This window comes from Anarhichas minor, unplaced genomic scaffold, assembly GCF_050575085.1.
Source record: "Anarhichas minor isolate MPS153535 unplaced genomic scaffold, ASM5057508v1 ptg000100l, whole genome shotgun sequence".
NCBI classification, from domain to species: domain Eukaryota; kingdom Metazoa; phylum Chordata; class Actinopteri; order Perciformes; family Anarhichadidae; genus Anarhichas; species Anarhichas minor.
Window position 1 is genome coordinate 98,177 of NW_027466546.1, and position 16,824 is coordinate 115,000.

At 43.3% G+C, this 16,824-nt stretch overlaps 2 protein-coding genes across 2 annotated transcripts; both read right to left on the bottom strand.

The window, feature by feature from the left end:
- Positions 1-212: 212 nt before the first annotated feature.
- On the bottom strand, positions 213-2,461 carry dpy30 (dpy-30 histone methyltransferase complex regulatory subunit). Its single transcript, XM_076082661.1, has 5 exons — positions 2,378-2,461; positions 1,550-1,590; positions 692-739; positions 470-612; positions 213-377 (listed from the first exon to the last, which is right to left on the bottom strand). Exons 1-5 carry the CDS (start codon positions 2,385-2,387, stop codon positions 305-307), a joined length of 315 nt encoding a protein of 104 aa, XP_075938776.1. The 5' UTR covers positions 2,388-2,461; the 3' UTR covers positions 213-304.
- A 3,081-nt stretch (positions 2,462-5,542) lies between these two features.
- LOC142939535 (3-oxo-5-alpha-steroid 4-dehydrogenase 2-like) lies at positions 5,543-16,621 on the bottom strand. Its single transcript, XM_076082712.1, has 5 exons — positions 16,344-16,621; positions 8,190-8,353; positions 6,544-6,645; positions 6,281-6,431; positions 5,543-5,609 (listed from the first exon to the last, which is right to left on the bottom strand). Exons 1-5 carry the CDS (start codon positions 16,619-16,621, stop codon positions 5,543-5,545), a joined length of 762 nt encoding a protein of 253 aa, XP_075938827.1.
- Positions 16,622-16,824: the final 203 nt, after the last annotated feature.

The following is a 16,824-nucleotide window of genomic DNA, read 5'->3' on the forward strand; positions in this document are numbered from 1 at the left end:
CCGAGGGACCCGGTCGAAAGCCTTCTCCAAGTCCACAAAGCACATGTAGACTGGTTGAGCAAACTCCCAGAACCCCTCCAGTAGTCTTGCGAGGGTAAAGAGCTGGTCCACTGTTCCACGGCCGGGACGGAATCCGCATTGCTCCTCTTGAATCTGAGGTTCGACAAACGGTCGGATTTTAATAAATAATGGATACAATCCCAAAGAGCAGCTCCTCTTTCACGTCAACATGTTTATTCTGGTTAATAAAAAACAACAACAACAACAACAGTGTAGTTTCTACTGAATGAAATGACTTCACAGTTTAATTCCTCTCTTCAAACTGGGATTTGTTCTTCAGCAGGAACGCTGCCAGGTACTCGATGGGGTTCGGAGGTCTGGAGGACAGAAAGGAAACTCTTTATTCATTCAGTGGGTATTTAAACACAATGACCTCTCTATGTGTAGACCTTGAACCAGTGTGTCCCACCTGTCCTTGGCGAGCAGCGACAGACCCTGCAGCAGGATCGGGACCACGGTCTGGTCCAGGTACGCTCGGGTCGGCAGCGCCTGCAGGTCCACCTTCTGCTTCGAGATCTTCTCCGAGCCCGCCTTCTCGTTCTCCACCGTCCTCTGAGGAGCAGCAAAGCATGCTGGGAGTCTGCCTTTTCACCTCAGAGTGTGTGTCTGTGAGTGTGAGTGTGTGTGTTACCTGGATGTTCTCCGTCAGTCCGTACTCTGCGTGAGGGTTTTCAGACACCTGCAGGAGAACTCGTGTTTATTCATCATCACCAATCAGACAAAAGTACTTTTACTCAAGTACTGTTTGAACATACTTGTACTTCTACTACGTTCTACTTGTCCTTCACTACATCTCACAGTACATATTGTACTTTTTACTTCATTTATCTGACAGCTTTAGTTACTTTACAGTTTCAGATTATTAATTAACTAATAACTGATGTAACATTATAGATTATATGAAGTCATTAAAATGAGCTCCAGCTTTAAAGTGATGAACACGTGAATGCAGTAATATAATATATATTCTCTAATGAGTACGGTTACTTTTGGTACTTTGAGTATATTTCAATAATAATACTTTTGTACTTTTACGTGAGTAAATGATTGAGTACTTATTCATGTTTTATAATTATTATCATCAGCTGGAACTTTAAACACAGCCAGGAGCTCCTGCTAGGCTAACAGTTTCCCCCTGCTTCCAGTCTTTGTGCTAAGCTAGGCTAACAGTTTCCCCCTGCTAACAGTCTTTGTGCTAAGCTAGGCTAACAGTTTCCCCCTGCTAACAGTCTTTGTGCTAAGCTAGGCTTAGGCAGAAGGTGACGGTAATGCACCAATAAAATGGATGCCAACCGCCGTAAAACTAGAAGAAGAAGTATCGCTCTCAGCGGCGAACAATATATTCTGCTGCCTGTTAAAGAGCGACAGAAGTTGTTTCTAAACACCAGTATGACGGTATATGAAAACTTCATATCGTACGGGAAATTAAAACCGGTATACCGCCCAGCACTACTGTGTAGTACTCTGTGTGGTACTGTGTAGTACTCACGGGAGTGTGTCCCTCCATGGACGTATCTGCGTCTGTGTGATCTGAAAGACAAAGAGACGCTTTGAACCTTTAGACCTCTGTTGATGGAGAAGTTATATAATCATTTAATGAGAGGAGGTCTGGTGAGGAGCAGCGTCTCCTCACCAGACCTCCTCTCTCCTCTGTCCCGCCAGATAAACGCTAAAATGATTTATTTAACTGAGCATCACACCAGACATGCAAACACACTCCTCCATGATGCTGTTTCATGTGTTGTCTTTAAATGAAACGTTCACCAACAGACCTAATGTTTCAGTGACCTGTATGTCTCTCCTGTGAACACACACAAGTGAGGAATCGTTTATTTATTTATTTTTATATATATATATATATATATATATATATATATATATATACACACACACATACACACACACATAGAAGCTCCTCCTCTCCACACAGAGGTCTGTTTACTAGTGAACGTCTCTCAATGAAACTATCGGAGTTACTCACGTGTTCAAAGAGACAAATATAAAATAAAGTCTTTAATAACTTTATTTATTACAGTCTGAACGTTATGTGCTCTAAACCTGCTTCCGTGTCCGTTGATCGGACACACGTCTGTACTCACAACTCATTGAAACGTTCGTGCGCATTAAACGGTAAACTAGCTTAGCATCACATTCAGGCTCCCTGTCCGGTGAATAAACGTCACTAACGGGTAAAATCCACGGTGTGTTTCAAACCGAGTCACTAAACTATGAAACACAACCGGAAACACGCAGCAAAGAAACTAAATACGATTAAAAAACGGCAAAACCGGGATCAATGGAAGTACAGTAAACTCACCGTCCGCCATGTTTGTTGTGGATGTTAACGTAAGATGTCTGACGTACGTCGATTCTTCTTCTTCTGCTGCTGCTTCTTCTTCTTCTTCTTCTTCTTCTTCTGGTTTTACGGCGGTTGTCTTCCAGCTCATTGGCGCTTTACCGCCACCTTCAGGTCCGGAGTGTGACTCAGAGAATAGACTTATAATATTTACCCCAAAACAAACCAAATAATAATAATAATAATAATAATAAAAATAAATAATAATAATAAAAAATAAATGTATGTATGTAAGACAATAATTAAAAAAGCACTGTGACCCTTGTACCTTATCCCTGCATTTAAATCAAACCCTCTAAATCAAACCCTGTTTTATGGCCCGACCTTAACCTCCACACACTGTCTCCTCTCTCCTTGTTCCTTCTTCCTAACTCTTGTAACTTTGACTCTCTTGTGAATGTGATATAAATGTCTCTTTCTCTCTCCGTCACACCTGTTTTTTGCCACATTTGGTTGATATTTCTTTCCAAATACTAGACTTGACCTCTGCCTTCCTGATACTCATCTTCATATCTGTGTTTCATGTCTTCAGCCTCTCTCTCCCACTCACACATGCAGACCGCAGGAATTCAGCCTCGCCTCCCTGATGAGACAGTCTTGTATCTGACTGAAGGACTTCATGCAGTTTATCTTGCTTTTTAACTCCCAGCAGTCACACATTCCTCACGTTTATTACTTTCTCCTGCTGGTCTGTCCATGTCAACCGTGAAACAGAGAGAACTCACAGAAATGTAAATGTTCTAACCCTCTCTAAGTCTCTCCCAAACAGCCTTAGCTTCATCCCTCCTTCATTCTTCTCCTGGTGAAAAACACCGTTTGAGTTACACCCCGCCCCCCCCACCCACACACACACACACACACACACTCCACCACCTCATCACCTTCTTGTACTCTTCTGACTGCAGGTTTTATGTTCCTTCCTTTCTTCCCACAATGCCCCATCATCAGCAACCAGAGACCTACTGGTGCCTGAGTGAATATGTCATTAATCATGATGATGGAGCGTAGCGGGCTGATCACACAACATTAATAACCATGTATTGATTTGACAATCCGTACTTCACCCAGTTATAAACTCTCCCACCAAGTCCCAACCTGTGCAGCTTCATCAGCAAACCTTTCTCTATGTCCACACTGCAGTGACTGACCCTCTACACTTATTTCAGCCTCGAGCCTTATCACTGAGTCCATGTTCCTTCCTTTCCTAAAAACACTCTGAACTTGCCATCGTTCCTCTCTTCTCAAGCTCACATGAGCATCTTTCCTTTATCTTACAGACATGCTGGGTGATGATCACTGACTGTTGTCGCTGTCCAATGCATTACACACTAATGTGATATCTAATGTACTCATGTTTATCCTTGTTCCTCTACAGATCAAATCCCTATCATCCATCAAACCTTCACGATACCCTCCATCTGTACCCCCACATTGTACTGTAAGCTTTGCAATCAGCACAGCATACTTCTTTATATCTGTTTATTCCTTTAATTCTTAGTATTCTTAGTATTGTTGTATTCTTAGTATTCTTAGTATTGTTAGTATTCTTGTATTCTTAGTATTCTTGTATTCTTAGTATTCTTAGTATTGTTGTATTCTTAGTATTCTTAGTATTGTTGTATTCTTAGTATTCTTATATTCCTAGTATTCTTGTATTCTTAGTATTCTTAGTATTCTTGTATTCTTAGTATTCTTGTATTCTTAGTATTGTTAGTATTCTTAGTATTCTTGGTATTCTTAGTATTTTTCCCTGAAAACAACAACAAAATAAAATAATAATTAATGTGGTATTTTATACCACATTAACGTATATTTTATCCTCCATGTTTTTACACTAGACCTATAAAACTACATTTCTTCGCTTTCACTCTTTACAACATAAATGTCTCTCTTCCTCCTCTCTGTCACACCTTTTTTTCCACATTTGGTTGATTTTCTTCTCCAAATAATACCTTTGACCTGCTTTACTGAGACTAATTTGCATATCTGTGTTTCCTTCCTTTTAATCACTTCGGACAACATCTATAAAACACAGACGAGACAGTTTAAATGACGTAAACAATCATTTTATTGTTGTTGAAGTGTTCTCTAACTTATCATCCTCTGGTTATTTATGTCTTTGATCATTTTGATATTGTGAATTAATTTTCATTTTATTTATTTAAAAAAACAAACCAGTAAAGTTACAACAGCCACCAGTACGACACATACTCAGACTAGAGAAACCCCACAGGGAGTCAGGAATCCGAACCCTGAACCAGGTTTTCGTATTCAATTTAAACCAAAAGATGGTTTTGAAGAAGATTTTTGAAGATTGTCTCCAGTTTAAAGCCCTTAAAAGTACTAACAAGTAAAAGTCCTGCGTTCTAACAAACTGGTTAAGAAGGCCGGCTCCATCATTGGCTGCAAACAAGACATTCTGGAAGAGGTGGTGGAGAGGAGGACACTGAAGAAACTAGTATCCATATTGGATAACCCGGACCACCCTCTCCACCACCTACTGCAGGGACAGACTGATCCAGCTCCGCTGTCACAGGACCGATACAGGAGAACATTCCTGCCCTCTGCTATAAGACTTTATAATAAATCACCTCTGAACAGATCATCCTCCACATAACTACACACTGCTACACTGTTGTTTGCTGGTGGTTGATTTTTGCACTACTGTTTTTCACCTAGTTAGTTAATTTAACACTATTCTATTACACTGTATATACTGTGTATTTTTGTTGCTTATCTTATATATTCTATATTCTGATATTTAATTTGTCCTACTGTGTTATTCTATTGTATATATTGTGCATTTTTTAATACTTAATATTTTGGTTACTCTGTTACTTTGCTTCTTGGTGTGTCTTGCTGCTGTAACATACAGATTTCCCCCTGGGGATGAATAAAGTACATATCTATCTATCTATCTATCTAAACGTGACTGAAGTACGACAGTATCAGCATCAAAATAAACTTAAAGTACCAAAAGTAGAAGAAGGTTACATTGTTGCAGTAATGTGCTCGTCACGTTCACGTTGTTTGAGGTGAACAACTCATCATCGTCTGCGAGTGGCTTCTTGTCTCTTCTTCTCCAGAAGCTGCAGATGGAAACAGGAACTCAGATGTCGTTCACGGTCACAGTATGAAAGGAATGACAGCTCTTCTGGAGCGAGGGTAGTCCTCAAACTTCTGCTGGTAGTCTCTGCAAGACCGACAATCCTGTTAGACCTGATCCCCCCACTGATGATATTAGACAACAGCACTCAGACACACACTCAGAAATTTAAAGACATGACTTTAAAAATAAACAAGTTAACCTTTTGTTTCAGCTGTAACGAAAAACTGAACTCATGTTTTACTTGAAGTCAACTTCAAAAGAACCTGATAATTCATCTGTTTCTAGAAAACCAGACCAGTTTACTGTGATTCTGTTTTTGTTTAGCTGGCGAGCTAACGTTAGCGGATGTTCTAGTCTCACGGACCTGAACTTGTTGTAGCAGAATGAAGAGGAGAGAGGCAGTTCTTGGAGTCGCAACCAGCGGGGATCGTTTATTCTTAGTTCACAACAGATCCAAAGTGTCAGAGTTCTAACGTCTGACTTCCTGCACCTCACGCCACATTACACCAATCAAATCCCTTTGACTGAACAAAACACATCTGGTACTCTCATCATGTCAAAATAACAAATTATATGAGGTCACATAAGCTTCAACAAACTCCTTCAGAGTAATGTCATAACCCTGTGATTCTGTTATTGTCTAGCTGCTAACATCCTTTAATGGGGGACAAGGTGGAGGTTGTGACGGGACATTTTATGTTTTAGGGACGGGGGGGGGGGACTCAGACCATGAAGGGAACAGGTTGCTAACGTACCTGTGGTGCTGGTAGGCTCTGGGCCCGATGGAGCACACGGTGAAGAAAGCAAAGGCGGTGGCGGGTAAAGACCAGGAGGCTAAAGCGAAACCACACCACTCCAGGATCTCACCGAAGAAGTTGGCGCCAGACACAAACTCAAACATCCCTCCTAAAGGAAAGTGAATCAGGATCTGAAGTGAATCAGGATCTAAAGTGAATCAGGATCTGAAGTGAATCAGGATCTAAACTTTAGATCCAGTGTGCATCAGGATCTGTGGTACCGTAGGGGATCCTGTAGACGGTCTCTCCAGGTCTTCTCAGGCCTCGCAGGATGTGGTCACTGTGGATGTTGACGATCATTCCGACCACGAAGAGAAGAAAACCTTCACAATGATTAAATACAGAAGAGTTATAAAACTAAAACCCAGCGGCTCCTTTAACTGTACGACGGCGTGTTGGGTCCAACAAACCACCATCTTTCAGCCAGGACAGCAACGTTGATTTGTTCATGTAACTTCTGTACTTCAGTGACGTCACTCCTGGAGATAATTTAACCCCAAAACCACAATCTTTATCTGAACCTCACTACGTCCTTTTGTTGCCGAAACCAAACTGAGTTTCCTGTGAAAGAGTTTATTTTGAAAAGACTGTATTCATTCAAATTGACCCGTGCTGCTGGACTTTAGTAGGAAACTCTCGTATGAATGGTTGTATGAGGATACGATAAACTAATAAACTTCAACAGTTAAAGAGTTTTCCTTCTGAATATTACCCCTCCCCCAGCTTTGCATCTATTATTTTGTATCTACAACGGCCCTGATACACTGTTGTTTCAAAGTATCACAGTTTTCTTGTGCACTTTTCTTTCTGTTGTCATTTGTTTTGAGATTTCTTTGCAGGTTTTCAATGTACAGACTCTCTTACAGTCATCTGGTCCACACATGTGGAGTTACACAAACACTCCATTGAATCTGGGAGTCATTAAAACACTGACTCATTTCCCATGAGTCTCCAGTCAGGAGGTTGAACCACAACACAGGTCACGGAGAGGAGGAGGAGCTGCTCACATATAGAAGAGTTTAAAGGTTCTAATCAACTACTATCATCTCTGTAAAGATCTAGAGGAGTAATGAGTTCAAAGGTTCTAATCAACTACTATCATCTCTGTAAAGATCTAGAGGAGTGATGAGTTCAAAGGTTCTAATCAACTACTATCATCTCTGTAAAGATCTAGAGGAGTGATGAGTTCAAAGGTTCTAATCAACTACTATCATCTCTGTAAAGATCTAGAGGAGTGATGAGTTCAAAGGTTCTAATCAACTACTATCATCTCTGTAAAGATCTAGAGGAGTGATGAGTTCAAAGGTTCTAATCAACTACTATCATCTCTGTAAAGATCTAGAGGAGTGATGAGTTCAAAGGTTCTAATCAACTACTATCATCTCTGTAAAGATCTAGAGGAGTGATGAGTTCAAAGGTTCTAATCAACTACTATCATCTCTGTAAAGATCTAGAGGAGTGATGAGTTCAAAGGTTCTAATCAACTACTATCATCTCTGTAAAGATCTAGAGGAGTGATGAGTTCAAAGGTTCTAATCAACTACTATCATCTCTGTAAAGATCTAGAGGAGTAATGAGTTCAAAGGTTCTAATCAACTACTATCATCTCTGTAAAGATCTAGAGGAGTGATGAGTTCAAAGGTTCTAATCAACTACTATCATCTCTGTAAAGATCTATTCACTGCACCTTTATAGAAGGTTCAACCACGACTCCCAGGGTGCATTTCACCTGCAAACATCCAATCACAGAGCTTATAACTTTGGCAGTTTGAGTCTTACATTCTGGCTTCTTCTCCATGACAACGGCCGCTAAAGGCTCATGGGTATTGTAGTATTTAGAGCCAAGCTGGATGTTGTAGTGACCCACCTGCAGCCAGGCGAGCGTCCCTCAGCCAGGTGTGCTCAAACTGGGCGCAGTGCAGCAGGTGGTGTCCCTGCAGGAAGCCGTTGAGCGAGCAGAAGATGGCGGCGGCGAGGACGATGGGCAGTGGGACGGGACGTCCTCTGGTCAGGAAGGCGTAGATAAAGCTCCTGCAGAACAGACACATCCTCTTTGTTTCAGTTTAAACCAGTGAGTCTCATGTGTTCACTTTAAACCAGTGTGTCTCATGTGTTCACTTTAAACCAGTGAGTCTCATGTGTTCACTTTAAACCAGTGAGTCTCATGTGTTCACTTTAAACCAGTGTGTCTCATGTGTTCACATCTGAATGAAGTCACAGAAAACAAACCTCAGAGTCCAGTAAGATCAGAATGTAACACATGAGTTCACTGTTCAATGCTGTAAACAGAGAGAAGCTGAAACAAGGTTTAATAACCAGAAAAAGTTCTCTTATTAAGAAAAATATAATGTTGTGGCTGTTTGGTGACATCACTTCACACCTGAATGAATTTAAAGCTGCAGAACAATTCAGTGAAATTTAATTTTTATTTTTCAAAAGCTTTCTGTTCTGTATTTTATTCTTTAATTCATTCTTATTTTACTTGAAACGAGAGAACATATATTTATTAGTAGAGTATTTATTATTTATAATTCATCCAATTAAATTTAAAATCTGACAATAAATATTGTTGAGATATAATTGAATATAACTTTCTTTATTTGATTTGACATACAGACGTTAATACAACAGTTGGCAACTTCACTATATATATATATATATATATATATATATAAGGAACTAAATCATAGAACAGGTTACACATGTTATGATGTTCTCGATCTTTGATGAGGAAATTCTGTCTCACTGGACCTCGAAGAACTTTAATTGAATATTCCTGTGATAAACACATAAAAGTGTTCTTTGTTGATGTTGAATGTTTGTGATAAACTTGTTGGGATCTGACCCTGCTCTCCTGGCTGGCTGAGACCTTCACACGTGCTTTTCAAACAAAGGAGCAGCCATGTTCCTTCCTTTCACCAAAACGCCTGATCTGAGGTCTGCAAGAAACCTCATGCCGGATGACCACACCCCCCAGCTCCAGCAGAAACCTGATGCTGGTCCCTCATTGGCCAAGAAAGGGCCCCCCACTGGTTGTGCCACCTGGTTTATATATTCCTCTTCCGTCCAGACACCGCTGGTGTCAGGAGGTCCACACGGCTCTCTTCACCCCAGACACACGCTGGTGTAAGGAGGTCCACAAGGCCTCTTCACTCCGGACTCGTCCAGGGGACAAGAAGATCCACGAGGAACCGCGGCCTCATCAAATCCTATCAGGTCACATGTAACATTCGCTGGTCGAACAGACTGTTTTATTTTGAGTTTTGGATCCTGTAGTACGAGAACGGATAACTCCTATGCCCCGTTCTCCCACCCTTTTTGTGTACACACGCCGGCAGAAGGACGATTAACAATCTTTCCTCGCCGAAGATTTCCGGGAAGGACGACCCAAACCTCGTCCCTCAGCCGAAGTTAAAAAGCCCCTCTCTGCAGCGAGGAGGCCGAGTCTGCGCCAGCCAGCCCCGAGGCCGCGCCACCGAGAGCCAGCAGCTACTCGAGGACCGAGTGATCCCCACCACGGGAAACGTACCCTACCGAACGAAGCTTCTACAAGTAAGAGTTACTGGTATCTGGGCCTAGCTTAGCATAGCTTAGCATTAGCTTAATTTAGCCTATTCGTTATGTCGTTGTTATTCCTGTATTTTGTTACGTTAAGTTACTGTCGTGTTATAACGTGTTATTGCGCAAGCATCACGGACCACGGAGTCCCGTTATATTGTGTATTTCCTTCTGTAACTGTTTGCATTAGATCCGTCGCTGCTAGTGGATGTGGAGGTTGTGATTTTATCACTTCAAAGACCAAAACCACGGTGGCGGAGCCTCGTCTCGCCGACCGAGTTTCGGGGTGATAAGAGAGCAATACTCGCATCTCACCGCAGTGATAAAGATGTGTTTTGTTTTGGGGATTATTTTATTTTGTTTTATTCTCTCTTCTTTAAATCGGCTCTGTGAGTGAGATCTAGAACCGCAACTATCACCGTACAAGCGTGACCGGTCGGTTCAGAATCCGACCGCAGAGTTTACGAGTGATCAGCTGTTCCTCACATTCTCACTGCAGCGCTGAGCACCGCGCTCAGAGCTCCTCTCTCTCTCTCTCCCTCTCATCCTACTAACCCGCACACACATAGTTAGATTCACTGATTTTGGGTGAACCTCTCAGACACGTGGTCGCGTAATCTATTGTCCCAACCCACATTGTGCGCCGTCCCACGTGGTTACACGTAGCCACCTCTCAGCTATCTTGTCGCGGGTCAATAGACTCCGCCATCTTTGCTTGTAGGCTCACACGCCCCTTTTTAGGTTATGTACCATTACTGTTTGAGTAGCCCCCCCCCCCCCCCCCCCCCCCCCCCCCCCCCCCTTCGTTTCCACTCACACATGTACATATATCTATATACATATCCTTACCCCACTTTATTCATTTGACTTTAGGTATTAGATATATAATTGTATGATAGTGTTTGTTGATTTTGATAGTACTTGATTTGATCATTTATTATTTTGATTTAATAAACTCTGTTATATTTTAAAGAGCAGTCGTCTGTGATTACTTGTGCATATGTGTGTAATAATAACTGGATGTAGTGGTCTGTGCTCGAACTCAAACCTTCACTTTCACTCTGAATGTGTAATAGTACTCAGACTGTTAACATTATGAGTGAACGCTAATTATGAGACTTAGTTTTATTGTTTGGTTATTGGTCCCTGTTCGCAGGGTGGTGCCCCGTTATTATTAATAATCATTAATAATTGTTACTGACATTAATAATTCTATTGATGTCAAGAATTTAGTTTCTTAGATGCTGATAACCAAACACGCTCCTCTACGTTCCCAACATAATGGTGCCCCGTGTGAGGCTACGTTATTCCAGTTTTATTGCAGTATGTATGCACACTAATCCATAGTATACCTTCGAATCATTTTGAATAATTAATTTTCCTTAGAAAGTTTAATTATTAATTTTTTTGAATAATCCAAATTTCTGAAAATTATTTTCCAAAATAGTTTGATTTTTGATATTCAAAACATTTTCCTATTTTAATTTAGTTTTTGATCTTAATTTTAATTAAATTTTCAATTTTAATTTCCTTTCTGAAATTTGTTACTTCTTTTCCTTTCCAGGTTAGATCATTCGTTACATTTCCTAAACTAACAGTCAGCTGTGTTTAGTAGATTTGATCGTTTATTTGTAAAACCAACACTTTGTTTTGTTTTTCTTAATCCCTCAAAGAAAAGTTACACACAGCTGTCACAGGCCAGAAGTGCTGAAACCACATTAGCATTTTCTACCTTTGAGTTGAAAAGCAGTAATTGACGTCCAACAGTAGAAATTGTAAGTCACAGAACTAGGCATGTCACTGTGCGCCTGCATTAACCGTAAACACTAACCGTTTTTCTTACTAACAGTAGGGAATTCTAACCACTGTTGTTGCCATTAACAAAGAAGTAAAATGGGCAGTCAAAAACCGTACAGATTAGGAGCAGAAGCTCACCAGGAGCCAGACAACCCTGCACCACAAGATGCAGCTGCTGGTCTCCTCAAACTCTCCCTCTCTGATGACAGGAGAAGGGGGGAGTACTCCCAGGTCCTGAGTGACCTAAGTGGGTCCGAGCCCACTTCCACAGGCGAGCGAGACATTCCGCATATGTCAAGTGTACGCCTAGAACGAACGCCCTCTCCCACGCGGGGAGAGGTAGATCACCCTCCCCTTGATTTTAATAATTATGGCGATTCAGACGGTTTAGGCCCTCTCCGCGCGCAGGGCCTGCGCACCTATCACATAGAGTCCCTCACGAAGGACGTAGAGCGCTTCGATCCAAATATTCGCTACTCGAGTATTGATGACTGTCTCAGGGTCCAAATCAGGTAATGCCACCGCGCTCGTCAGAAAACCAGACACCGACTCGCAGCCCACCTGACTAAGCCAAGTGATCTTCCCCTCTGCTGCCAAGTCTACCTTAGTGGGGTGGGGAAGAGAACTCGGCACACTCCCTGAAACGACCACTCCCAATTGCGCACCCCCTGTTCTTTAACCTTCTTGGGTGACCTTGCTCGCAAAGGCAATGCCCGTTGTGTGTGTGTGTATCTATCTATCTATCTATCTATCTATCTATCTATCTGTCGTACTGGGGGGCATAACACTTGCTCTACTCGATTCCAGGTCAGAAACGAGCCTAATGTGTTCCCCCCCCACCTTTCGCTTTCACCTCTAGGGTACCACAACCTTAGAGGCCCTTCCAGCACCCTAGTTCGGAAAATCCTTTGTCAGCTAAGCCTTGTTTATCCTGCTCTGTCAGCGTGATCCACCTCCAGTTTGTTCAACGAAGCCACCGCCTTCTTTCAGCCGAGTCATCGCCCGGGCGTGTCAAGTCGCCAGTGCCGCAGGGGACAGAAGATGCCTAGTGCACAAGGTTTTTCTTCCAGCTCCTGCCCCGCTTTAGGGAACTGAACTTGATTTGCGCGGGGGACCTGTCTCCATCTCTAATTAGGGGGGAGGGGCGGGTGAAATGTCACCATTGCCCGCCACGACACACTACAGAATGAAGCCGTTCACGACGCTTCCCTGAGTGCTGGCGGTAACGTGGTGGTATGCGCCCTCGCCACTTGAACAGCTCGAGGGGTGAAGCCTCTGACAACAGAAACTTAGAGAGATGCACTTCGCAGGGAGTGCAACACGTCTATCTAGCCAGTGTTGAAACCAACCAGAAAATCCGGCTTAACCATTGACTACTAACGTTTAACTGCATGCTTCAACTCACCCTGTAGGCATGCACTAACTGCTAACAAATCCAACTTCAACCAGAACAGTTACAAGACCTGAAAAACTTTCATTGTGACTGTAAACACACGCTCCACTCTCATAAATAACCCTTTGCATGCTTTAGAGACTCTACCAGAGGTGACTGAGGAAGACATAACCTACGCCGTAGCAGTCAGATTTAATGCAGGACCTCATCAAAGAACAGCTCATCTGTCAACAGCTTGAGCCGCTCTAAACCCCAGCCTAGCTGGTCACCCTGGACCGTGTTAACAAAATCCGTAAATCTGCTACCACTACTGTTATGCAACCCTCACAGGTACCTCTGGCCTATAGTCTTGGCAGCGCAATTCCAATAGCGATAGATCCTAAAACTTACACATAGAACTCGCTCTAATTCTACCGATCAGAGATAAACGCACATATTATGTACAAATATATCCAGAAGCTACAGACCAGATTGGATTCCCTCCTATTCGTAACCCCACGTTTTAACCAACCTGCGACTGCTCCGCCGACGGACTCCAGTCCCGTCTAGGAGTAGAACCAGTAACCACTGTTTCCCCCCCTCACCTGCTTCTATTCTTTCTACTCTTCTCTCTTTTGTGTTTTGTTTTGTTTTATTTGGGTTGTTACTTTCTTTGGCACTATACCGCAATGCTAGGATTATCACAAAATCATGATTAGCGATTGAATTATTTGGGAATAATGTTTTTGCTCACCTATGATTTGAATTGTGTACGATAGTAGATGTAGGTAGAGGTAGTTAAAGTCATCTGCCCAGATGCCACCTTGGTCATCAGCCCAGATACCAATGAACTCTGAACTCCAATGAACTCGGAACTCTATGAACACTGACTGTTTTAACCACTGCTTTTGGTTCCCGGAATACTTGGACTGTCTAACCTCTTCAGGTTCTCAGGAATACCTGGACAGTGTTTCCCACCACATGGATGCACGTGCCAGCCCTTGGTTTGCTCTAAAGACCGTGGCCATCACCCCGCTCTTCAGACCAAAGGGGGGATGTTGGGATCTGACCCTGCTCTCCTGGCTGGCTGAGACCTTCACACGTGCTTTTCTAACAAAGGAGCAGCCATGTTCCTTCCTTTCACCAAAACGCCTGATCTGAGGTCTGCAAGAAACCTCATGCCGGATGACCACACCCCCCAGCTCCAGCAGAAACCTGATGCTGGTCCCTCATTGGCCAAGAAAGGGCCCCCCACTGGTTGTGCCACCTGGTTTATAAGCCTGAGCACAGCTAGAATTCTTTCTCTTCCGTCCAGACACCGCTGGTGTAAGGAGATCCACAAGGCTCTCTTCACCCCGACACACGCTGGTGTAAGGAGGTCCACAAGGCCTCTTCACTCCGGACTCGTCCAGGGGACAAGAAGATCCACGAGGAACCGCGGCCTCATCAAATCCTATCAGGTCACATGTAACATTCGCTAGTCGAACAGACTGTGTTTTATTTTGAGTTTTGGATCCTGTAGTGCGAGAACGGATAACTCCTATGCCCCGTTCTCCCACCCTTTTTGTGTACACACCGCCGGCAGAAGGTAACAATCTTTCCTCGCCGAAGATTTCCGGGAAGGACGACCCAAACCTCGTCCCTCAGCCGAAGTTAAAAAGCCCCTCTCTGCAGCGAGGAGGCCGAGTCTGCGCCAGCCAGCCCCGAGGCCGCGCCACCGGGAGCCAGCGGCTACTCGAGGACTGACTGATCCCCACCACGGGAAACGTACCCTACCGAACGAAGCTTCTACAAGTAAGAGTTACTGGTATCTGGGCCTAGCTTAGCATAGCTTAGCATTAGCTTAATTTAGCCTATTCGTTATGTCGTTGTTATTCCTGTATCTTGTTACGTTAAGATACTGTCGTGTTATAACGTGTTATTGCGCAAGCATCACGGACCACGGAGTCCCGTTATATTGTGTATTTCCTTCTGTAACTGTTTGCATTAGATCCGTCGCTGCTAGTGGATGTGGAGGTTGTGATTTTATCACTTCAAAGACCAAAACCACGGTGGCGGAGCCTCGTCTCGCCGACCGAGTTTCGGGGTGATAAGAGAGCAATACTCGCATCTCACCGCAGTGATAAAGATGTGTTTTGTTTTGGGGATTATTTTATTTTGTTTTATTCTCTCTTCTTTAAATCGGCTCTGTGAGTGAGATCTAGAACCACAACTATCACCGTACAAGCGTGACCGGTCGGTTCAGAATCCGACCGCAGAGTTTACGAGTGATCAGCTGTTCCTCACATTCTCACTGCAGCGCTGAGCACCGCGCTCAGAGCTCCTCTCTCTCTCTCTCCCTCTCATCCTACTAACCCACACACACATAGTTAGATTCACTGATTTTGGGTGAACCTCTCAGACACGTGGTCGCGTAATCTATTGTCCCAACCCACATTGTGCGCCGTCCCACGTGGTTACACGTAGCCACCTCTCAGCTATCTTGTCGCGGGTCAATGGACTCCGCCATCTTTGCTTGTAGGCTCACACGCCCCTTTTTAGGTTATGTACCATTACTGTTTGAGTAGCCCCCCCCCCCCCCCCCCCCCCCCCCCCTTCGTTTCCACTCACACATGTACATATATCTATATACATATCCTTACCCCACTTTATTCATTTGACTTTAGGTATTAGACATATAATTGTATGATAGTGTTTGTTGATTTTGATAGTACTTGATTTGATCATTTATTATTTTGATTTAATAAACTCTGTTATATTTTAAAGAGCAGTCGTCTGTGATTACTTGTGTATATGTGTGTAATAATAACTGGATGTAGTGGTCTGTGCTCGAACTCAAACCTTCACTTTCACTCTGAATGTGTAATAGTACTCAGACTGTTAACATTATGAGTGAACGCTAATTATGAGACTTAGTTTTATTGTTTGGTTATTGGTCCCTGTTCGCAGGGTGGTGCCCCGTTATTATTAATAATCATTAATAATTGTTACTGACATTAATAATTCTATTGATGTCAAGAATTTAGTTTCTTAGATGCTGATAACCCAAACATGCTCCTCTACGTTCCCAACAAACTGAAGGATGACGTGTTCCTTTATGTGCTGATGCTGAATATTTGTGATAAACTGAAGGGTGAAGTGTTCTTTTATGTGTTGAGAAAATCCTCCTTCAGCTACATAAACTCCTTAAAAAGCCTCTTGGATCCACTGGAAAATACTTAACAAAGCTGAAAACATACACATTCATCCAGAAGCACGAGACAGAGAAGTGAAACACAGAGAAGCTCATGTAACCTGTGGAAGTAGTGCAGCATGAAGGTGCAGAGCAGCAGCGTCCTCCCGGTCCGGTCTCCGGTCCTTCCCGGCTCCTCGGTCAGCAGCAGCAGCAGCGGCAGCAGGAACGCCGGGACCTCCTGCAGGAACCAGCCCAGTCGGGCCGGACAGCAGCGACCCTCCGCCGGCAAGTAGCGGCCGTACTGCGTGTGGCTCCGCGTCTGGCGCAGCATGTAGACGGTGCCCCCGACGATCAGAGCCCAGCTCAGGGAGGAAACAGCGGCGTCCCGACACTCCATCAGCGCGGCTCTGCTAGAGGCTGAAGACTGGAAGCGGACCGAGGAGGAATACGTGGACCGGGTCTGGCAGCCAGTCCGAGAGGGGCTGTTTTACTGAGAATACTTAATAACACTATATTTAATAAAAACAGTTTCAATTTGAAAGTGTCTGTGGTTGTTGGACCCGACTTTGTAAGAGAACAATACAAACAGAACAAAAGAAA

What these genes read in the sequence shown, in the direction of transcription:
- dpy30 (XM_076082661.1), bottom strand. An exon ending in GACTGACGGAGAACATCCAG is followed by an intron (nt 613 to 691) that starts GTAACACACACA and finishes GCTGCTCCTCAG; the next exon opens with AGGACGGTGGAGAACGAGAA. An exon ending in TCGCTGCTCGCCAAGGACAG is followed by an intron (nt 378 to 469) that starts GTGGGACACACT and finishes TCTGTCCTCCAG; the next exon opens with ACCTCCGAACCCCATCGAGT.
- LOC142939535 (XM_076082712.1), bottom strand. Translation starts at nt 16,621, where the DNA reads ATGGAGTGTCGGGACGCCGCTGTTTCCTCCCTGAGCTGGGCTCTGATC. An exon ending in GGACGCTCGCCTGGCTGCAG is followed by an intron (nt 6,646 to 8,189) that starts GTGGGTCACTAC and finishes ATCATTGTGAAG; the next exon opens with GTTTTCTTCTCTTCGTGGTC. An exon ending in CGTCTACAGGATCCCCTACG is followed by an intron (nt 6,432 to 6,543) that starts GTACCACAGATC and finishes ACTTTCCTTTAG; the next exon opens with GAGGGATGTTTGAGTTTGTG.